Below are 23,828 nucleotides of genomic sequence, written 5' to 3' on the forward strand. Positions count from 1 at the left end.
AGGAAAGGAGGGAAGCGAAAGGCAAGGGAGAAAAACATAGATATGCCCAATTGAATGCAGAATTCCAGAGAATAGCTAGAAGAGATAAGAATGCCTTCTTAAATGAACAGTGCAAAGAAATAGAAGAAAACAATAGAATAGGGAGGACCAGAGATCTTTTCAAGAAAATTGGAGAGATGAAGGGAACGTTTAATGCAAAAATGGGCATGATAAAGGACCAAAATGGCAGGGACCTAACAGAGGCAGAAGAGATTAAGAAGAGGTGGCAAAATTATACAGAAGAACTATACAAGAATGAGCTTAACATCCCAGATAATCACAATGAGGTGGTCACTGACCTCGAGCCAGACATCCTAGAATGTGAAGTGGGCCTTAGAAAAGCTGAGCAACAACAAAGCTAGTGGAGGTGACAGTATTCCAGCTGAGCTATTCAAAATCTTAAAAGAAAGTGCAGTAAAAGTGCTACACTCAATTTGCCAGCAAATTTGGAAAACTCAACAGTGGCCACAGGATTGGAAAAGATCAGTTTACATTCCAATTCCAAAGAAAGGCAGTGCCAAAGAATGTTCAAACTATCGCACCATTGCACTCATTTCTCATGCTAGTAAAGTCATGCTTAAAATCCTACAAGCTAGACTTCAGCAGTATGTGGATCGAGAACTACCAGAAGTACAGGCAGGATTTTGAAGAGGCAGAGGAACTAGAGATCAAATTGCCAACATACGCTGGATCATGGAGAAAGCTAGGGAGTTCCAGAAAAACATCTACTGCTTCATTGACTATGCTAAAGCCTTTGATTGTGTGGATCATAACAAACTGTGGCAAGTTCTTAAAGAAATGGGAGTACCAGACCATCTTATTTGTCTCTTGAGAAACCTATATGCGGGTCAAGAAGCAACAGTGAGAACTGGACATGGAACCACTGATTGGTTCAAAATTGGGAAAGGAGTCCGGCAAGGCTGTATACTGTCGCCCTGCCTATTTAACTTATATGAAGAGCACATCATGAGAAAGGCAGGGCTAGATGAATCAAAAGTTGGAATTAAGATTGCCGGAAGAAATATCAACAACCTAAGATACGCAGATGATACCACTCTAATGGCAGAAAGTGAAGAAGAACTAAAGAGCCTCTTGTTGCGTGTGAAGAAGGAGAGTGCAAAAGTTGGGTTGAAACTTAACATTAAGAAAACCAAGATCATGGCATCTGGCCCTCTCAGTTCCTGGCAAATAGATGGGAAAGAAATGGAGGTAGTGACAGATTTTATTTTCCTGGGCTCCAAGATCACCAGAGATGGGGACTGAAGCCAAGAAATTAAAAGACGCTTGCTCCTGGGGTGGAAAGCCATGGCAAATCTAGACAGCACACTAAAAAGCAGATATCACACTGCCAACAAAAGTGCGTATAGTCAAGGCTATGGTCTTCCTAGTTGCAATGTATGGCTGTGAAAGTTGGACCATAAAAAAGGCTGAGCGCCAAAGAATTGAGGCCTTTGAACTATGGTGCTGGTGAAGAGTCCTGTGAGTCCCCTGGACTGCAAGGCGATCAAACTGGTCAGTCCTAGAGGAGATCAACCCTGACTGCTCTTTAGGAGGCCAGATCCTGAAGTTGAAACTCAAATACTTTGGCCACCTTATGAGAAGGAAGGACTCACTGGAGAGGAGCCTAATGCTGGGAAAGATTGAGGGCAATAGAAGAAGGGGATGGCAGAGAATAAGGTGGCTGGATGGAGTCACTGAAGCAGTAGGCGTGAGTTTAAATGAACTCCAGAAGATGGTAGAGGACAGTAAGGCCTGGAGGAACGTTGTCCATGGGGTCGCAACTAACAACAACAAAAAACAGCAGCAAATGTTACATTTTAGGGAAAAAAGGTTGAACAATTGACCATTTAATCAGTGGCTGCAACAAAAGTTGCTAACTGGCTATAAACATCATCATAATGAATTGCCAAAATTATTCATTGGACCCTTTGGCAGAGGTTTAGATTTCAGTAGCATAAACTGGAAAACATCAAACTGAGATTTTGGAAAATGAGTGAGTTAAGATTCTACACTTTAAAATTCAAACTAATAGGCACCATGTTCATGACATGCTTAATTTAGCAATTATTGAGGGGGAGGAACAAGATACTGAGACTTGCATATTGTATTTGACTGCTTATAGAAAAAGAAATCCTGTTATATACCAATCATGATTGAAGTCATTGGAACAATACCCAAAGGTACTGTATTTAGAAATTTAGAATTTATCAGACCTGAACATCCTAATTTTACAAAACAAACTCCAATTTGCTTGGAATTGCCTATATCCTTAGGGCTTAGGCATTACTTGAGTTATTCTTAGGCCCTTGGTTAGGACTTGAATTATTAAGCTTCCACCAGTCTTAACCATAATTCTAACCTTAGATTACCCACATATAATACTAATAGACAGTATACACCTGTACATCTATGAAAACTGGACTGAAATTATAAATAGAAAATTAGAGAGAAAAATAAATCCTTTTTGTACTCCAGAACTAAGTTATATCGAGGATGGAAATGAAATTGTTTAATACGAGTGGTAAATATATTCCCAACCTTCACCATTTTTATTAATCAAAACTATTTCTCACCAAGCATTGTAGTGCCTTGGATTCATTCTGATTGCATTCCTAAAGCAGGATAATGCTCTCTCAAGTTCTTCTGTCAGCACAAATTCATGTCCCAGGAGAGTATAGGCATAAGCATAATTTGGATCAACTTGAATAGCTCTCTGGAAAAACTTGATAGCAATGTCATGTTCCCTTTGCAAACTGAAGCAATTTCCTGCAGCACACCATGCCTGGAAGAATGAAAAAGTAGAAGATATACCACAAAACTATGATTTCCCCCGCTTTCTACTTTTGAGTAGTATAATAAGAGGGAGAGGAAAATATTAATGAACTACTATTAACTACTATCTACTATTTAAGTGCTCAGTCACATAAGAGTTTGCAAAGTAAAATAAAGTAATTTCAACCTCAAATTTGTTAATTTAAAATTGAAGAAAAGATTCAGAGACTAAACTGTAGTAAAAAAAAAGCCTGCCTCAAAATAGCCAGAAATATTACCTCTGGTGAATTTTTATCCATCTCAGTTAAGTCTTTCGAAAGGACTGAAAGAGCTACATCTTTCTGTAGATGCCACAATGTGGTTGAATAGATTTCCATGCCTTCTACTCTGTAGTTTTCAATCCTTCTTACTTCAGAGAATATTCTCTCAGCCTATGACAGTAATGAACAAATGAAAATATTTAATCCACATGATCAATTTTTGACATGGGTATATTTAGATATATACCTATAAATGAAACTGCTAGTTTTGATACAAAGGTATAATTTACTTAACAAATTAAATGTTTCATCTTAAGAGAAGTGTGATTCATCCTCAGTAAATTTTATTTTTAAAAAATGAGACAACATCCATTTTCCCCTCCTTACACAGAACCACGTGGCCAGAAATTGTTTCTGTATTAATTGACCCATTTAGAGAGTATCTAAAAGGAATTCATGCTCTATTCAATATTATTATTTTTTTGCAATGCTGAGATAGATGTCAATATATAAAGAGTTGTTTCAAGCCTAGAACTTCTCATTAGGATTGTTAAAAGGTGAAGAGCAAAGGAAATTTGAACTAGTTTTCAGTTTATGTTTTGGGGTCAATTTTTGTACAATTCACTGCAGTACAAATACAGGATGTAGTATCCAAAATAAATTATTACCTGCATATATTCTGCAAGTTCAAAATAAGCTCTTCCAATATGGCATAACACCCAGCCTGTGTTGTAGTGGTGAGAAGGCAAATGACTCAGTATATGAATGGCTTCTTTGCAATTGTAGGAACACAAGGCTAAATATCCTTTCCCCATATCACGAAGAAGGCTCATCAAACCTTCTAGGAAAAAATGCAATAAATACACAGGAGAACAAAGAGATCAAGATATACTTGCTTAAAATTGCCTCTGTGCTACTGATGATAAATGTGGCAGAAACTCTCAAGAAACCTAGAGGAAATTCCAACAGTTTGAGTTAACAAAACACAACTGTATTCTTCCAATGAATTAGAATAGAATAAAGAGTTTTAGTTAAAATCTGAACATTGAGATATAAATTCATATACTAATATCCTCTGGATTCCACACATATCTGTAAAAATTCATAATTATTGCCCACTACTGTTGAATTTTCTATCAGTTAAGAAAGAAATTAAGATTCTGAACATGGCAACTTAATTAGAAAGAACAAGAATTTTAGAGGAACTTGCCCTGTTCGTTTTAGCTCAATTCCACAGGTATTTTCTGTGTCTCTCGCTTTTGAATTTTATATTACCACTACCTTTTGGGTTGGCACAAGTTTATACTAATTCTCAGGAATATTCTACACACCTGCTGCAGCTTTCTGTAATGTAAATGCCTGGATTTGTGGCGTTACTGAGGTAATCTTTCCTTCTGAAATAATGGATGAATCAAGTTTGGTGATTTCCAAACTGTCATTTATGTTTGGCTGTGTGATCCCTCCTTTACTGGTTTTACATTTTGTCTTTCGGTTTGCAATTTTTGGTGGAAACTTCATTTTTAACTTTTTACTATTTTCCTATGAAAGAAGAAAAAACATTTTAAAGAATCTTTCCTGCAATCAAATAGCAAATTATACCATTCAAAATAGAAATCTGCAAAACAATTCCAAGGTACAAATTTAGAGGAACTTCTTTTTGGTTTGGATGGGGAACCTCAGCCCAATTACATATGTGATTTCATTTAATTTCATGTGGTGTGGTACTGAAATATGTACTACATAGTCCTATTAATGCCACTTACTTTGGCTTTTGCCTGATTAATTTTTCCAAGGCTTTGTGATTTTTGATGAAATTTTATGGCTTTGAACTAATATGTGATTTTATACAACATATATCAGTGATGGCGAACCTTTTAGAGACTGAGTGCCCAAACTGCAACCCAAAACCCACTTATTTATCACAAAGTGCCAGGGCTGCATCAGCATTGTGGTGCCCTCACGGGAGGAGGGCAGGGAGGTGCCTCTGAGTGCCACCTCTGGCATGCAAAAACTGGTGGCACAAAAATGGGCCACCATGCTGCAAGGTGCAAAAACGGCCGCCACAGCATCGTGGGGTGCATATGCAAGGCGCTGCACCACGCAAGAACAGGGCAGGGCTAGTGAGTATCATGCAGGCACTAGTCCCACCCCATTTGCAGAACGTGCATGCTCGTGGCCCCATGCACAAATGCTTTCCCCTCCCTTTTCTTCCAGTCCACCAATCAACAATGGTTGGTGACCTCTGCTCTACCACCTCTACTCGAGCTTGCTAGTCGGCCGCTTCACCTTTGTGCTGGGTGGGGCTCCTGCTCCTGGCGGAGGTGGCAGCCTGATGGACTTGCCGGCGGCGGCAGTGGCACACATGCCAACAGAGAGGGCTCTGAGTGCCACCTCAGGCACACGTGCCATAGGTTCACCACCACTGACATATATCATTATGGAATAATGGAATGAGATGCCAAAATACCCACTTTCTATAATAGTATTAACTAAGCCTATAGAATAGAAGATGCCACTGATATCTTTCCACCCAGATTTTAATTTCATAGACTCTCAATTTCATTCAAGAAATTTGAACTAGAGCTGTTCTACTATACACCAACAATGTATTTTAGTATGGACCGAGTGATTATACTGATGTGAGGAAGGTGGATAGCTCAAAAGCAGAGGACATAATGGTACTGGATAAAGTATTTTCAGAATGTTTTGCCATTATAGCTTTACTACACTTCCTTACTGATTTAATGGGTTTTGATATTTTTACCAGTGATTTCAATATGAAAAATGCTTTGAAAGGATAATAGTTCTTCAATGTCTTCAACTGAAATATATCTAAAACATGTGTACAATTTTATTTAGAGTACTTCTCTACATCTGAAATGAAGGATAATCTGTAACATTACATATGAAAAATTTGCTATGGGGTTGCATCACATTCGTGTCAAAAACATTGAGGCGCTTCCAAATTGAAAGGATTGGCCAGTGATATCACCTTTGCTGCCCAGTTAGGGGTTCCTTTCATGTCCTCGGCAAGAACTGGAGTGAAGGACTGAAGCTCACCTTGTCCCACGGCAGCACTTGGGTCTCGAATGCAGGCTTGCTGCTTGTCACATGAGCCACTGTACTCCATTGTAATGGAGTAAAAATAATTATTTGTTTTACAATGAAAACAAGGAGTGTTAATTTGTTGTGATGTATGTTTTCACAGCCTAAGGCAATGCTGCTCAGTCTCAACAACTTTATCTGGACTTCAACTTTCAGAATCCCCCAGCCAGGGAATTCTAGCAGTTCAACAAAGTTGAAATCAATTCTTCTCAAAAATATTTGATATCAATATGAAGGTGACAGTCCTGTTTTAATTATATCTGTAGTCCCATTAAATATTTCTGCTGCTGCTCATTTAGGCTCTGAATTTCCTAAAAAATATTAATCAATGAGAGCACATTGACTTCCTGACCTTTCGGAAAAACCTAAAGACCTAGCTTTGCCAGTTAGCTTGGAGTCCCATTGGGCAAGTGCCACAGTGGAGATGGTTGATCGATTAACAACAGATTCCACCTCCCCACATCCTGCTCCCGCCCTCTTTTAAGTGGGACATGGTGTTCTGGGTCTTACATTAACTTATTTTTTAAATTTATATAGTTTTTATTTTTTATGATTATAAGCCACCCAGTATTACCTTGAGGTAAGATGGGCGGCCAACACATACATACATACTGTGCAGAATTCCCATTTACCTTGGTTGTAGAACTATCACTGGAGAACAAACGTGAACTTCTTCGAGGCAGCACATTAGGGGGAGCAGCAATAGTTGGGCTCAATACCTGAGGAGTTGTACTGGAGAGAGAAATCAAATTTAACATAATTTATGGGATTAGGGTTTTAACTGTTTCTCTACCAGAAATACAGGACACATGATAACAGCAAATGCAACCTAGGAACGAAAACATACATTAGGGAACAGGAAGGAAAATTATACACCAGGCTAGGAAAACATTGCCTACCTCGTCTGTGCGCCTGAACTTTGGGTCTGGGCAACAAGGATTGGTGTTACTTCCCGACTATTACCACTTTGTGAGAAGACCGACTTTGTTCCAGCTTGATTTATTCTGGTAACAGTCTATACAAAAATGTATCATAATGTTAATTATGCATTATATTTATAGCAATTGCAGATTATGACTTATGACCTTCACTGGCAGAGATATGGGACAATCTGCTAAATGTATTAATTTTACTAGTTCATTATATTACCTAGAAAGAAAAACGTTACGTAGAAAGTGATATGCATTTTATTGTATGGTTAACACCATAAAATAACCCATTAGCTTTGGCAAACATCACACTGTTAGACATGTTCTTTTCTTCTTATAGTCCTACAACTATAGCAGAGCAATGACAAATAATTGAATTTGCAATGCACTCACAACTTCATTGGGGTGCGTGTGTGTGTGTACATGACAAAATAACTTTGGTTTTCATATTAATTCCACCACATATTAAATGGTTTTTTTTAACCAGATTTTGAATACTTGCTCTGAAGTTTATTCCTTTTATTAGCTAGCATTAAAAAGCAGTGTAAACATGAAGGTTTGCAAAGGATTTTATGATTTGTAAAGATAAGCATCTTAATGTAATTTAAAAATAAAATTCCAGTTTCTACATCTTGGAAAAATGTATATTAAAAATATTTCCAGATTAACTATTTTTTTGCATACTGCAAAAATAATAGAGGGGAAATACAGAGAAATATCACAAAGTGGCTTTGACATTTTTTTTCTTGTAAGGAACTACTAGCCATAATTGTACAGATCCTTAAGCAATTTTAGCTGCACATCTTTCACCACAAGATACCTTCTTGGAAGGGGCTCCTTGAGGTGGCACATCAATTACAGAAGAAGAGTTTGTACAGTTTTGTAAATAAGATCCATCTCCGGGGCTAGGGGTTTCCAATGGCAATATTCCAAAGCTGAGGAAATATACAAGAGCATTTAAATATATATATATATGTGTGTGTGTGTGTGTGTGTGTGTGTGTTCCTAAAGAAAGAGGAGGCAGAAAAAGAGCATTTTTGAAAACAAGAAAAATTTGCAGGCCTAAGGCTTGTTCATGCATTGCGAAGTATCTTCCTTTTGAGAATAAGAATTTACAAACTTCCAGTTATATTATATATGCTTTAAGATGATACTATGTTCAAGTGTAGGGATTAGCTCCATTTTTTGCTTGTTATCAAAAGAAGATTTGACATTTTTAATTTTTGGATTTATAATTTAAGGCTATAGAATACTTTGCAGGAAAACAACTATTCTAATGAAAATGATGAGAGCCAGTCTGGTGTAGGATAATAGTCAAGGCATCAGGCTAGAAGTCAGGAGACTGAGTTCTAATCCTGCTTAGACAAAAAGACAGCTGGATGAACTTAGGCTAGTCACTTTCTCTCAGCCTGCGAAGGAGGCAATGACAAACCACTTCTAAAAAATCTTGCAAAGAAAACTGGAGGGACTTGTCCAAGCAAACTCCAAATAGTGGATATGATTGAGCAGAAGAAAAAAATGAAAAAGATGTAGCATACTCATTTTAAGTAAATGAAATATAAAACTGAAAACTATTCAAGCTCTTCAGGTTAAAAATAACAGCTAATTTATTGTCATTTATCTTCAAAACAATCATATGAAGTAATTTAGCTGTGGGGGAAAAGCAAAATTGAAATCTACAACTAGTCTCTGGGTAATTATGAAGCAGGTCAGCAAGAGTTTCTGATTTCCACATTTAATAACAGCAACAACAAAAATATTTTCCCACCTAAATTAAGTTGCTGAAATGAAGAAAGCTTGGGGGAAACAGGAATAGGCTATGTGTTCAATTCAGCTCTGGTTCTGAAAACAAATTTGAAGGCTTAGAATATGCTATATTTTTTAAAATATATCCAAAAAATTAGTGTTTAGTTAATAGATTTAGGCAAATTCAAGTGAATGCTTGGGGAGGGGGGAGAATATACCTGAATAAATTTGAATTGGGTCACATAACTATTGTGACATTTATTTTTGTGTATTAGAGCCCACATTAATAAATCATTAAACACAATCATAAAGGTTATTTTCAGACAATGATTTGTTTGTCCTATGCAGAAGGTAGAACAATAACCATAAAAAACTGACTTTAAATGACAATATTTAGAAAGCAACTAAAGTATATTTTCATCTCTAAGTGGAAATTATTGTATTAATACATTTGATCCTATTCATTCAGGTCTTTATTGAATCCTTACATTCATTATCCATTCTGAGTAATAGATGTACATATAAGATTATTTAATCAATTTACTGCTATTGCAAATGGTGTCCTTGTGCACATTTTAATTTTACACACTCAGAAATTTACTGGATCTCTTACATTTCAAATTCTAAAAAAATTAGAATGCCTCCTCAATACATTTGCACATTCATTTATGCACCTCATAAATTCTCTTCTATAAAAGCATATGCCAATCTATATTTATTAGCACACAAAGTCCCCCTAAGTCTCTTCTGTTATTCTTCTAATAATGCTTCCTAAGAGAAAATGGAAGAACAACTTTCAGATTCTTTACCTTGGTGTTAAAGGGCTCAGAGCAGCTGGTCCACCTAGAAGACTCCGGCCAGTTTTTGGTTTGTTCTGAGCCTGTTTTGTTAAAAAGGCAGTTCCTGATCCAAGAGATACAGCATCTGGTGAAATTACAGCCGAGTCAATATAAGAAATGGAGGAATCTGTGTTGGAGGAATATTTAGAGTTGGAGGACTCCAGGTTGAGTCTGTTTAATTCCTGAAAAACAAAACCATTTCTTAAAGACTACTATTTTTTCTATAGTATTGTTTCTATAATATTGTTTCTATAGTATTGTTTCTAAATACTATAAAGATGGTGGTAATTAAGTATGACTGGTAGAAACATACAAGTGTATCCTGTGGTGTTTCCATAAGAACTGTTTCTGGCTGTCTGTGGATTATGCTGTGATTAGATACCACTGTTGTACATGTGTTAGGCAAGCAGCTGCTGAAGTTCTGTATAGAAGTTAACTTGAAAGTTTGGTCAGGGTCTGGCTTCTCACCTGTAATGAAAATGAAAGGGATTGAGAGGCACGGGAAGATACAAAAAAGAAAAAAAGGAATGTTTTAGACCAATCCTACTTAACCTCATAGCATGGAATGTGTATGTGAAATTTATTGCTATTAAACATTATAACAATCAATATTTTAAACATAAGAGTAGGTAACATAGCACTAATCAGACATTTTGGACTATAGTTCATATCACATCCCCATTTTTGTGCAATCTACCAAATGAGTACTGCAATGGACTTCTTGAGGGCGTGATTGCTTACCTTTTACCATACATATCCAGTTCAGCCAAAGGTGGCACAATTTTTTTAGAATAGCTTCTAATGTCCAATCCATTGTAGTTATATCACTGATAGGTAGATGTGAGACTAGAAAACCTTTTAAAATAATGGCCTGTCACTAAAGGGAATGGTTGGATTTGCAGGATTTGTATTGTGCCCATTCAAATAATAGATAACTAACAAAAATAATATAATTTAATATATTCAAAAACTAATATAGTCAAAAAATAGCTTAAAACATATACTATCATGAACATAACAAAAAGAATAAAAAAATCCTACCTACAGTTTGGGAATGCCTAACACTCTTCCACCTTGATCACAAGGTCAAGGTGGAAGAGTGTATCTTCAAGAAATTAAGTAGGGAGGATCCTTTACTATTTCCCTTCCTTAGTAATGGAATTTATCAATAATGATACAGTTGCTTCAAATTCAATTATGAATCCCATTTATTTATACTGAAGTACAATTTGATTGGAAAAGCGAAAATAAAGAAATACTTAACACATATAAATTTACAGTACATGTATGATACAGGAACTTTCAAAAGATAGGCATATTAAGGCAGCATTGCTAGTTGAATCACTGATTCTGCCACTACATCTAGTCCTCAACTTACACCACAATTGAGCCTAAAATTTCTGTTAAGTGAGACCTTTGTTAAGTGAGTTTTGCCACATTTTACGATCTTTCTTACCACAGTTGTTAAGTGAATCACTGCAGTTCGTAAGTTAGTACCCTGGTTATTAAGTAAAGCTGGTTTCCCCATTGACTTTGCTTATCAGAAGGTCGCAAAAGATTATCATATGACCTTGGGACCCAGCAACGGTCATAAATATGAACCAGTTGCCAAGCATCTGAATTTTGAACATGGGATCATGGGATGCTGCAAAGGTCATAAATGAAAAACCATTGTTAAATCACATTTTTCAGTGCTGTTGTAACTTGAAACAATCACTAAATGAACTATTTTAAAGACTTCCCATAGCAAATTCCAAAATAGGAAAGCAAAAGACCTACATGCAGCAAACAGATTGTGGAACAGTAGCAAGTTTAAAATATGCATGTATACATACATGGAACACAAAGAAACAAAGAACTGAACATTGCCTTAACTCTAGATTCTAAAACTGTATTTCTAACTTGGCAATTATTTTCTATCTATGGCACTTTAACTTTTGAATTTGATGCCTGAAACATCAAACTGCTTCTGCACATTTAATTATAAAACTTTGGTTTTGGAAAGAGATCAATGGGATTGTACTTGTTAACAACATGGTTCTGAATTTGGAATATAGCATTAATTTTTAGGATCAAAACTTCTAATGTAGAAGGATAACATTTTAATACTAGCCAAGGAAAGCAATATGTCCCTATGAGATCCAGAAGGCCTGCTGTTCTCCAAAATTTTGAGCTGTAGCTCACTGCTATAAATTGTCATAACAATCAAAGGCTTTTTGTTTTCATATTATTTTGGCCTTTGCCCTGTTTTTTGCCTGTTTTCTCTGTTATTTAAAAAAAGTTTAATTTTATTTTCCTACTGCCCATGAACATGCACCCTCCCCTCATTAGTGCAGCATACAAATTATCTGCAAAATATTTTTATTCCTTTTTTAGAATATATTGCAGTTATGGTTATCTCCAAATTATAGATTTTTACATATTTTCTGTCTGAAACAGGATAAAATGAAATTATAAGTCAACAAGACAGCTGCTGAGATCAGTCCTGAAAATACAGCATCTAAAATTAAGATTTATACCAGCCAGCACGAATCATATTAATAAAAACAATAGAATGAGCTTTCATAAAAAAGGAAAGCATCCAAAACAATAATTAAAATTTTGTTGAATTTTAGTTTCAAGTAAGGCAAATCTCAAAGAAAAATATTTATAAACATTTACAATTTTTCCAGCTCATAACAGAAGACATGCTCTGTCTCCCATTCCTAATCAGAATAATTAATACACAGATGATAAAAAATTGAAGAATACCTACCTATTTCACACAGTGATTCAAAAGGAGACCAGAGAAAGGGATTTAAACTAAGGCTCTTTTGGTAACATTCAGATCCTTTGGCAAGTCGATCTGTCTTACTGTTAATGAAAAAGAGAAGACAGATAATACAGAGAGAAAAGAGTTCAGCAGAAAAGTAACAAGAGCAGCCATTTTCCATAGATTATATTATTATTAGATTTCTCACTTGCACTTGGTTAGTTAGATATTGGAGTAAAATAGAGATAGAAAAATCTACATATTTCTTACTTAATAACTTGCATATGTTATACAAACTTTATGCAAACTATATATTCCTAAAAAAAATGAGAGTCAGTTAAATGGCTAGAACAGAATGTCTTAGTAAAATGTTATTGTTGTTAGCCGCCCTGAGTCCTTCGGGAGATAGGGCGGCATATAAGTCCCATTAATTAATTAATAAAATAAAATAAAATGACATTGGTCATTTTATAAGACATTCTGTTATAGTGCCCATAGGTAAAGGTAAAGGTTCCCCCGCACATGCGTGCTAGTCGTTTCCGACTCTAGGGGCCGGTGCTCATCTCCATTTCAAAGCCGAAGAGCCAGCGCTTGTCCGAGGACGTCTCCGTGGTCATGTGGCCGGCATGACTAGACGCCAAAGGCGCACGGAACGCTGTTACCTTCCCACCGGAGTGGTCCCTATTTTTCTACTTGCATTTTTACGTGCTTTCAAACTGCTAGGTTGGCAGAAGCTGGGACGCGTAACAGGCGCTCAACTCTGTTACGCGGCACTCGGGATTCGACCCGCCAAACTGCCGACCTTCTGATCGACAGGCTCAGCGTCCTAACCCACTGAGCCACCGCGTCCCTCTAGTGCCCATAGGGCGGCATATAAGTCCCAATAATAAATAAATAAATAAACAAACAAACAAACAAACAAACAAACAAAATAAAATAAAATAAAATGACATTGGTCATTTTATAAGACATTCTGTTATAGTGCCCAAGCATTTTTGAAAGAGGTTTTGTATCTTAGGAAAGGTAGAAATTACAAAAAAGATATTTAACTTTGTATTGAAATTCAAGGGATGCAAACTCTCTTAACAATGAGATCCAGGAACATACATGCCAGTGATGAGATGAATAAGAACTACTCTTTTTTCATGCTAGATATAGAGACATTTTAAGATTTTCATAGAACTTTTAAATTCAAATACAAAACAAATATGTAGTTTCTCCCAGTTTAGGAACATCAGTAAGGAGATACCGGTAAGTGCATTGCAAGTCAACCAGAGATTATGAATACCAACAAAAATGCATGAATTCCTGCCTTATCAGAGTCAAAAAAATCTTGAAATGATGAGTATATGTAAAAGTAGTCCTCAACATACGACCACAATTGAGCCCAAAATTTGTGTTAAGTGAGAAATTTGTTAAGTGAGTTTTGCCCCATTTTACAATCTTTCTCGCCACATCTCTTAAGTGAATCACTGCAGTTGTTAAATTAGTAATACCGTTGATAAATTAATCTGGCTTCCCCACTGACTTTGCTTGTCAGATGATCACACAAGTTGATCACATGAGCATGGGACACTGCAACCATCATATGTATGAACCAGCTGAGAAGCATTTGAATGTGTATCACATGACCATGGAGATGCTGCAATGGTCATAAGTGTGAAAAATGTTCTTAATTTTTTTCAGTGCCGTAACTTCAAACGATCACTAAACGAACTGTTTTAGTTGAGGACTACCTGTATTCTGTATACATTGGTACACATATACATGTACTGCACATATCATGTTGTTGGTCAGCAGCGCTTGTTTTTGGAAGAACTACATTCCTACATGAGGAGATGTCCAAGGAATTTGGAAAAATCTAAACATAATAAAGTTCCAATAAGGGAGAGTATTTGTAGCTTAGGGTTGAAATGAGGGGTCTCTGGTGCTCTCTAAGCCTGGTTGTTTTCTCACAGACATTTTATTATCTAAGCTACGTAATATTATCAGTGCTAATTTAGGTAATGAAATGACTGCAAGAAAACAACCAAGTTCAGAGAACACCAAGGGCTGTTTAATAATAAAATTCTAAGAGAAACATTTCTGTATTACTTATATATATCCAGATCGTTGACAAATATGTTGAATGTTTCTTGCATAAATGAATCTTCTCAGAAGGAAGTATCTGTATCTGAAGCTTTATAATAGAAATAGAAGTGCTTACTTATAAGTAAAGATGCTTCTCTTTGCTAAACAAAACTATGTCTATAATCCAAACCACAAAAGTGGGATAAAATATAATGATAAAGACCATTAGCATTGACAAATTCACTATCTACCAACTGCAAAAGGCAGCTTTACTCGAAAAATCTTATATCCTGTGACAATATCTCTAGCACCGTTAAATATCAACATCTGCCTGTTCCAGGTCATTTGAAAGGACTCAATAGGTAGATAAAAATGCCAAATCCAGTCTGAACCTCTGACTGTGCAATGAAACATAATAAAGCAAAGATTGTGCCAATAGTAATAGGCACCTTGGGTGCAATCTCAAAATATCTGGCTCATCACTTGAGCACATCAGGTGCATCAACAGTGACAAAATCACCATCAATCAATTGCAAATAGCAGCTTTACTTGAAACAGCTTACAAAGAATAACATCTGCCTATCTCAGGTCATTGGAAGGATTTGGTAGGTGGATAAAAATGCTAAATCCACTTTAATCTGGTTGACTATGCAACAACCCATAATAATAAATTTACACACTTGTAAGTTCATCATATTGGGCGAGGATAGTGGAACAGCAAAAAATAGATAAGCCATACCAGTACACATGGCCCAGAAGGGACAGTGTGAAACATGCAGAATCTCCAAACTCAGTTACAATGTCCTCATGACTTTTCTGTTTGTTAAAAACTCCACCAGACAGAATCTGTTCTCCTTCTGCGAGTCTGCTTAAAGATAGTAAAATAGAAATTAAGAAAAATAAACAGAAGAGCAAAATGAAATAAGAGCAATGGAAATGAGATGGATAAAGGTTTACTTCTCAGCTTTTTTTAAAAAAATGTTTTATTGATTTTTAACATATACCTTAATATTTGATAAACAGTGTGTTGTCTGGGTTAGTGTTTAAAAACAATAAAACAATTAATTTCTATAATTCTATAGTCCATGTAATAGCTTTACTTGATTTCCTCTTCTTCCAATAATATTCTTTTTGCCAACTTTAAATTAATACAGTTCTTAAGTAAATGACAATTAAATATAGACATTTTTCTCATGTTTCTGAAAATAATAACCACATCAATATAAAGCTTCTCTTCATTGATCATCTTGATTGCCTCATCATAAATTCTGTTTACAAAATTTTATTTAAATTTGTTTTCCCCACAATATTCAAAGCATTCTTATTGGTTAAGTTTTTCTCAAAATTAGTTATACTTAAGTATTTAAGTCTTTTTTCTCATACAAGCCATCACAATTTTATATTTCTCATATCTTAAAGAAAAATAAGAAAAAAAGACAAAACAGAGAAAACACTTCTTTTATATAAACCATCCCAACGTTTTTATATTTCTCATGTCAAAAAACCAAACATTAAAAAAGAAGACATAGTATGTTAGTTGAGGGGTTTATCCCTCTTAAACTAATCATTTATATTCAAAATCTTTCTATTTCTTTAACCATATTCAAATAGTTTAATTTTTAAATACTTCCTCTGGTAATTCCCATCATCTAATTTCTTAATTCTCACTTTAGACTTTTTTTTTTTTGCCCAACAGCTTTCCTGTTCAATATTCTTCGATGAGGATTTCCGGTTTGCTGCGCGCCCAACATGGATGCTTAGAAGACGAGTCTCGTCTTCCCCGTTCAGTTTCGTACTGCTGGGGGACCCTGAAAAGGGTCGAAAGTCGCCCTGTAGAGGCAACCAGCAAGAGAGCTCTCCCTCTAGAGCCGGCGAATCCCTCCAAACCGGCAGACGAAAGGCCGACCATAGAGCTATGGTCTGCCACAAGGCTGCAGACAGCCAAAGTCGCACCTACCATCTGGCAACTCTAAAGCAGCGCGGAAGAGACTGGGTGAGATCTACCTCTCTTACATCTTGATTACTTACTTACCTGCATAAGCTGCTAACGTATTTTCACCCCTGTGGTGAGGGAAGGGAGATTTTAACCCTCCCTCCAGAAAAAGCGGCGACTGACTACCCAAGGGAGTTTAAAACGTTGAAAAAATACTGTGATCCTAATTGGAACTTTACTTCCTAAAATTGGTGGATTACAAGATTTTCAATTTTCTATTCTTTATCTTTTTCTGATTTTTATTCTTTATTTTTACTGAAGATCTGGGTTTTTTCCCTTTAAATTAGAAGAAAAAAACTGAAAAGATCAAAACAACTTGGGTGACATCTGATGGCTAAACTTGAGATTTCAACCTATTATTGTCTAAGAAAGATTTGTTGACAGCTTAGAAAATAGATAAGATATACACAACCTTGAAACACAAGCTGCAAGAAACTCAGCTGTTCCTCACTTAGTGGACTTTTTGACTGTAAGCTTTCAGTTTAATATACTATAATGGAAAAAGAACAGGAATAGATTTTTCCTACAGAGGAAGAACAGAAACAAACTCTTTGTATGTTAAAAGCGATTGTCCAAACTCTCCTCAGAGCTGGTGATGAAATAAGAAGCGGCAGGAAAAAGCAAGAAAGTAGCCTGGATATGCAAGCTCAAATTACGACTTTAACTAAAGAATCAGTTATACAGAATTCTACAGAAAAAGTGGAACAATCAAATGCTATGACAAAAGATTCAACTACTCAATAAATACAGATAATGGAAGATACAGAAAATACATTGATAATAGAGAAAAAGGAAAGGACTTTTGTTATAAATCAGAAGGAACATGAAGATCAAAAAGAAAAACAGATGAAAGAGAAGATAAACACTTCAGGACAACCACGTTGAGATGGAAAAACAAGGAGATGATTTGCTAAATCAGCTAGTCTTCTTTAAAAAATGGCAATTGGATGGTCTTTTCAACGCCAAACAATAGCCACAACAACACAAGGAGATCTGCTTGATGATTTAAAAGCAAAGACATGGAAGATGATTTGGCAAAGAAAGAAAGCTAGAATAAGACTGAAAAGGAATGGGGTTTTGATTGACACACAAGATTTAAAATAGAATATACTCAAATGGATAGAATATGTATTCTGAACATAAGACAATAAAGAAAATTTTGGTCATACAAAATTTAGATGTATAAATATTAAAATAATATATTTTTTATTAATTTGTTAAGCTAGATGATAAGAATCTATATATAAGATGTGTATCTTAAACACTAGACCAGGGGTCTTCAAACTTGGCCCTTTTATGACTTGTGGACTTCAACTCCCAGAATTCCTCAGCCAGCATGCTGGCTGAGGAATTCTGGGAGTTGAAGTCCACAAGTCATAAAAGGGCCAAGTTTGAAGACCCCTGCACTAGACTGTGAGGAATTGTGATAAAAGAATTGTGGTCAATTAAAAATCTGGGAAAAATAAATATTAAATGTTAAATTTAAATATTAAGAGAAAATTAAAATGGGGAAGATTAGGTCACTGATTGGCTAAAAGATTGTTAAAAACAATTAAGATTTGAATACAAGATATTGTTATGAATTATGGTTCGATGAATCAAAGAATCTTCCCATAATCTTATGTTGTTGCAGGTACAAAAGGCAAAACAGGTAAGATGTTTTTATAGGAAGGTTTCGCCCCTTTGTATTCATTGAAAATCTTTTCCTTTCTTTCTTTCTTTCTTGATTTTATTTTTTGTTTCTCAAGTTCTTGTAATTCTCATGGTAAAATCCATTTTGCCAAATCTTTTTTCTTGTCCTCAAACTTATTTTGTAATCTTAAAGTGTAGTTTGTCTTTTCCATGTCCAGAGTTTCCTGTAATTTTTTTTCCATCTGGGTCATACTTCCTTGTATTGTTAAATTCCATCTTGAAATCTCTCTCTTCTGTCTCACTCTCTATTTTTATTTTCAGAGAATGTTTATGTTGTAAAGTTAAATTGGAGATGTGTTCATTTATGATTTCAAAGTTATTAATTTCCTCGTGGTTTGAGATTATTGTTGTTTGGATTAGTTGCAACATAGCATAGATCTGCTTCTGGAAAGTATTTGTTTTTTCTTGGTATATTGTTTCTGCAGATTTCTGGTTTTCCATAATAGCCAAAAATCAGGGTTTTCCTTTCTCTGCAGACAACTTTAGTATCACAGCTAAGTTAGTATTTGTAACCCAGAAAGGTCAATTCTTTTTTTTTACAGTTTATAATTCTCACTTTGTAGATAACCCAAAATAGTTTCTGTTATTAAGACATTGAAGGTCACCAAAATCAAATTTATCTTTTCCAGGGCTTTGCCAGTCCCTGTAATAGAGCAGCTGCTGTTGTATATTTTCATCCACCACTAGATGTCAGCACCAGTTCTTTCAGTAATAGACATTTACTTCTATTTTCATGATATAAAAGGAAAATCCTAACAGATTCCACTGATTTCAAACTTATCCAAATTAAGTCTTATATTCTTTTCATTTCAGTATATTTCTGTTCCCCTGAAAAGTTTAATTCGCCACTTCTGTCTGCAGGAGGGTGGGGCAAAGGTCCCCCTCCTTCTAACTTTCGGAGGCTTTTTGCTTCTTGGGGTTTTATTTTCTCTCCCAGGAAATCAATTTTCAAACAGAAGAGAGAAAATCACTGTTCTTACTCAGTTCCAAACACATTGTTCAATCAGCTTGAAGTAGTACTTTTGGACTTCAGTTGCTTGTAGCTTGGGCTAGACTCGGAAGTTAAGCTAGCCTTTCACCTGCCGGTTTCCGGAGGGCTTTTCCCAAACCAATCGGATCGATCGCCATCTCTCCGCAATCGACAGGACGTCCCCCCTTCTATGTTGCCTCTACGGGGCAACCTCAGGCCCATTTAGGGTCCCCTGGCAGGCAGAAATCAACCGTAGGGCGTGGAGGCCCACAATCCCTCAGCTGCTGCACTACAGTGCAAAATCAGAAGTCCTACTTCTCAGCTTTCTTATTAACCATATGGAATTCTTAGCTGTAGATCCTCATTTACAGGCAAGGAACAAATCATCTCTCATGCAGTTGTTATGAGTTTATTGTTTTAATTTAAATAAATATTTTGTCTATCCTGTATTGAGTTTGAAAAGAGCAATTTCTCTGTGCATTCCTTGTTAAAACTGTATCAGTAAGCTACTTCTCTATTAACGCCACATTCATTTCAAGAAGGCAATAGAGCAGCTCCATGGTAACAAAAAGTTGCTGATAATTAGATATGAAAACATAATCATTACACTTCTTCCATACTTAATACTAGGGTTATCAATCCTTTGGAGCATGTGGAAGTACTCAGACATTTGTTGGCAACTGCTTAGACTGGTTTTACTTTTTCTTAGCACTCTGCTGCTACCCTTCACAACTCCATAGAAGAATAGAGCTGCTCTACTCCTTCATGTGGAGGTCTACATAAGTCATCTCATCTTTTTTTCCTTAAAATCTGAACCAGTCCATAGACTACTTAATACAGGGGTGTCACATTGTCAGCCCATGGGCCAGATGCATCATAGCATAACCGCACCCACCCCATTGCCGGCAATGGCAAAAAAGTCACGATATGTCACGACATGCCACATGATGTTGTGAGTTTGATACCCCTGACTTAATATTTACAGCTCACCTAAAGCAGCATTGTAGAGATGTGAGCAGTATACTTTAAAATTGTATATTAGTTTTAAGACAATATTTCTATGTCTTCACTTTTTCTTTTACAAGACTTTGCTTTTGTACATCAAAGTGAATAGACCCAAAGCTGAAAATCTACAAAATGGTGACACATATTTTATAAAGAGAAATGTATAATACACAATGCTAACAAATGTAGGGACAACTTACTTGCCAAGATCAATGCAGCACTTGGCAAGCAAATATTTACACTGTGGGGTGGTACAACTGTGTCCTTTAAGGAGTCTGTATGCCTTGTAAGCTTTTCCTGAGCGATAGTAACAGGTTGCCAGTAGGAAGAGAGCATCTTCTGAATGTACTGAAGAAATAAAGATGAAAAAGTATCAGTTCCTTAGCCCTGAACTTCTGGATGCAAACAGTTAAGGTGCATAGTATTTTGTGGCAACTTTATTGCCAAACTACTCTTGAGGATCTACCAATTGTTGCTTTACATTGTAATTACAGCCATTTTGTTGGCAAGCACCAAGAGTTCTTCATAACTTAGAAATTTGTGACAATATATTAGGTTGTACTATGAACAATCATGAGCTCACTCTATTCTGTTTGATGTTAGGCCTTTATCCACTGTTCTTGAAATGCTAGCCATCCACCTTTGAGTTTCAGAAAACTATATCAGCAGAGGTTGCCTTTTCTCTTTGCCCAGCCGTATCCATATAGCCTTTGTTTCAAATTGCAGCAATTAACTGACCTCACCCAGCTAATAGATGACATAGTCTAATACATTTTAATACCTGGAGCCTATACTTTTGAGCAATAATACCTTTGAGTAAAAATATAATAAGAGGAAAAATATTAATACTAGCACAGCTAAAAATGACCAGTTTGTATCATCCATGAATAATATCATGTGATCAGGAACAACAGTAACAAAAAATGCTGCTAGGACATGTTTGTGCTGTGCATAGATGGAAATGAGGAAAGGCTTTAAAAACTGTACATTAATATTGACCAATGTCATAAGTAAAGAGGAAAAATATTCTCTAGGCCAGCATCTTTCCCTATGTCTATCGAGCATCATCCTTTACTTGTGTACATGCTCTATTTTTGATTATGTAAACATGAAATAATGTAACGCAATAAAGTACCATTCAGTATATAATAATACTTTCTACAACTTTAAATATTGCCCAATTTTCATACATTTAGATTACAGAATACGACCTCCGTCCAGCTGAGGGCTGATCTGACAAAGAAGCCTATATTTTAGCTTTTAAAAAAAGTTATTACAGTACTATCAATGGACTATTACTCAGAATGCTATCTATTAAAACGATTTTTTTCAAGCTTAAAAGAATGCTCCTATATACTACTCTGCTGTATACAGATGCCATCTGTGCTATCGATCAAACCACATTATCATTTAGATTTCATGGATAATGCTGGAAAAAAACTTCAAAGTATTTTGACAATTCTGTAAATAGTGCAAATATTTATATCAGAGTAGGTTCATACCTTCTGCATACAGTCTCTCTGCCAAAAACACAGCATCCCGATAAGCATAGTGGTTAAGTGCTTGCCATATAGCAGCCTGTGAGAAAGGGGAGAGAAAAGAAGAAAAAATATTTATTGTTACCAGATGCAAGCAAAAGATGAATAAATGTATTTCCAAATATATTTACATGTCAACATATTTACCTGAAATTATGTTTTGTTTTTAAAACTGTAATAATGTTTTGAAATGCATAGTAATTAATAATTAACTAATTAACCTATTCTGGTTTTGTTACTTTAAGCCACCTTGAGGACTGATCTGGATTGACAAGCAAATTGGAAAGAGAAAGTAAAATTAAACTCTTTTTTGAAATACAAAAAAACATTTCAGCCAATAAACTTAATATGAAACATACTGTTGTTGCTATATGGATAAGACTAAGCATAGCTAAAACCATGGACATGTTTTGATTGCAGCCTTACAAATCTGGCCATATACAGGAAACTTGAACAAAAGCTGTTATGTTATATTGTCCCACTTTTTTGGCAACAAATAGATAAATCTTAATATGCCTGTACTTTCTGAAGCCTATTTTTTGTGCAAGTAGGAGTGCTTTCCTGCATTGGAATGTACTCTTAAGAAGGTATGTTTTTCCACTTTCAGAAAAGGATTCTTTCTTCTTCAACTGGGCTTTTGAAGTCTATCTATAAAGATTTTATTATTGTGCTTTAATTTCAATTATTTATATTTTAATTTACATTTATATTAATTGAGTATAATATAGATAGAAGCACAGGCTATAAATTGAATTAAACAGTCAGTGAAAAGAACATGTGTGATTATGGAAAACCTTTTACATGTATCTAATAAAGTTAGGATAAATGTCTGTTAATATAAAAGTAGAAAAAAGCTTTATTAATAGTTTGCATCTTCCCTAAAAACAGAATTTGATTTCCAAATATTCAATACTAATTATAAACCAAGTCAGAAAATATTGCATCCATTTTAATAACTACACTGAAATTTATAAAATATAACTAAAAGTTAGCAATATTAATACAATAGTTTAGTAGTTTTCACCATTCAAATCATGTCTTGACTCTTACTGACTATACTGGTAGGCAAATGGTCTCTATGCTACTCTCTCAAGCACAGCTTCTGTCAGTTACTGGATGTTCATCTTTATATCAGCTTTGATGGTATTAAGCCAGCAAGTTCTTTGCTTGCCCCTTCTTCTTGACCCATTAACCATTCCTAGCATCACTGACTTCTCCAATAAATTTGCATGTAGGACATGGCCAAAGTAAATCAGATGTAGTCTTGTGATTTTGGCTTCTAGTGATGTTTCTGGTTTTATATAATTCAACATCTCTCTGTTGATTGTTCTATCTGACCGTGGTATATGCAATAATTTATGCCAGCACCACAGTTCAAAGGCAATAATTCTTCTCTGATCAGGCATTCTTAGTGTCCAACTCTCAAACCCATACATCATTATAGGGAAGACTATTGCTCTAACTAGCCTGCTTTTTCTATTTATATTAATATTTCTGCTTTTCCAAATCTTATTCATGTTAACCACTGCAGTGTGGCCTAAGGTTATCCTTATTTCAGGTGCAGAACTGCCATCTTGAACAACGTTTGATGCAAGAAAGATAAATTCTCAAACTAGTTTAATTTCCTCCTTGTTGATTTTAAACATCTCATGTCCATCTGCAGCTGCTGTCATTATCTTTACTATAATACTAATATTAATGCAATGCAGTAATATAAAATACTATATTAAAACTCTATAAAGATTTTTGATATTAATGCTAAAACTAAGATTTCTTAGACCTTTAGACTAAGACTAAGACAGGATGAGGATGGGGGAGATGTCTTTGAAGGCCACAAAAAGGATGCCAGGACAGATAAATATTAACAAATAAAGGAGTGATTACCTCTTTTTAAGGAGAAATCCTTAAATTTACTCACAAACAATACTATTAAATTTCTGTTTACAAACTGTAATTTATATCAAGCAAAATCTAGTGACATTGTATATAATAAATGGTTCCTTAAGTGAGAGGGAAAAAATCAAGACAACTTTCAATATGACCTGTAACAAATGTCAACAAAGAAAGAACAGTTTTTCAACTACATTAGTAGCCTTTAATACATGTCAGCAGGTTCAT

General features: G+C 35.4%; 1 protein-coding gene across 2 annotated transcripts in view; it reads right to left on the reverse strand.

The window, feature by feature from the left end:
* LOC308677398 (cell division cycle protein 27 homolog) overlaps positions 1-23,828 on the reverse strand; it is a 40,929-nt gene that overhangs the window by 11,388 nt on the left and 5,713 nt on the right. The window contains exons 2-14 of one of the 2 annotated variants that reach the window (XM_081343727.1): positions 21,675-21,750; positions 20,373-20,520; positions 15,252-15,377; positions 12,446-12,543; positions 10,004-10,158; positions 9,661-9,872; positions 7,926-8,040; positions 7,076-7,191; positions 6,809-6,908; positions 4,403-4,610; positions 3,740-3,909; positions 3,090-3,242; positions 2,613-2,821 (exon numbers count right to left, since the gene is read on the reverse strand). In XM_081343727.1, coding sequence (XP_081199853.1) covers positions 2,613-2,821; positions 3,090-3,242; positions 3,740-3,909; positions 4,403-4,610; positions 6,809-6,908; positions 7,076-7,191; positions 7,926-8,040; positions 9,661-9,872; positions 10,004-10,158; positions 12,446-12,543; positions 15,252-15,377; positions 20,373-20,520; positions 21,675-21,750 — 1,886 coding nt within the window. Of the gene's footprint in view, positions 1-2,612; positions 2,822-3,089; positions 3,243-3,739; positions 3,913-4,402; positions 4,611-6,808; positions 6,909-7,075; positions 7,192-7,925; positions 8,041-9,660; positions 9,873-10,003; positions 10,159-12,445; positions 12,544-15,251; positions 15,378-20,372; positions 20,521-21,674; positions 21,751-23,828 lie in introns of both variants that reach the window. The other variant, XM_081343726.1, reaches the window with a different exon arrangement.

The sequence above is a fragment of the Vipera berus genome, assembly GCF_964194415.1.
Source record: "Vipera berus genome assembly, chromosome: Z".
Classification (NCBI taxonomy): Eukaryota; Metazoa; Chordata; class Lepidosauria; order Squamata; family Viperidae; genus Vipera; species Vipera berus.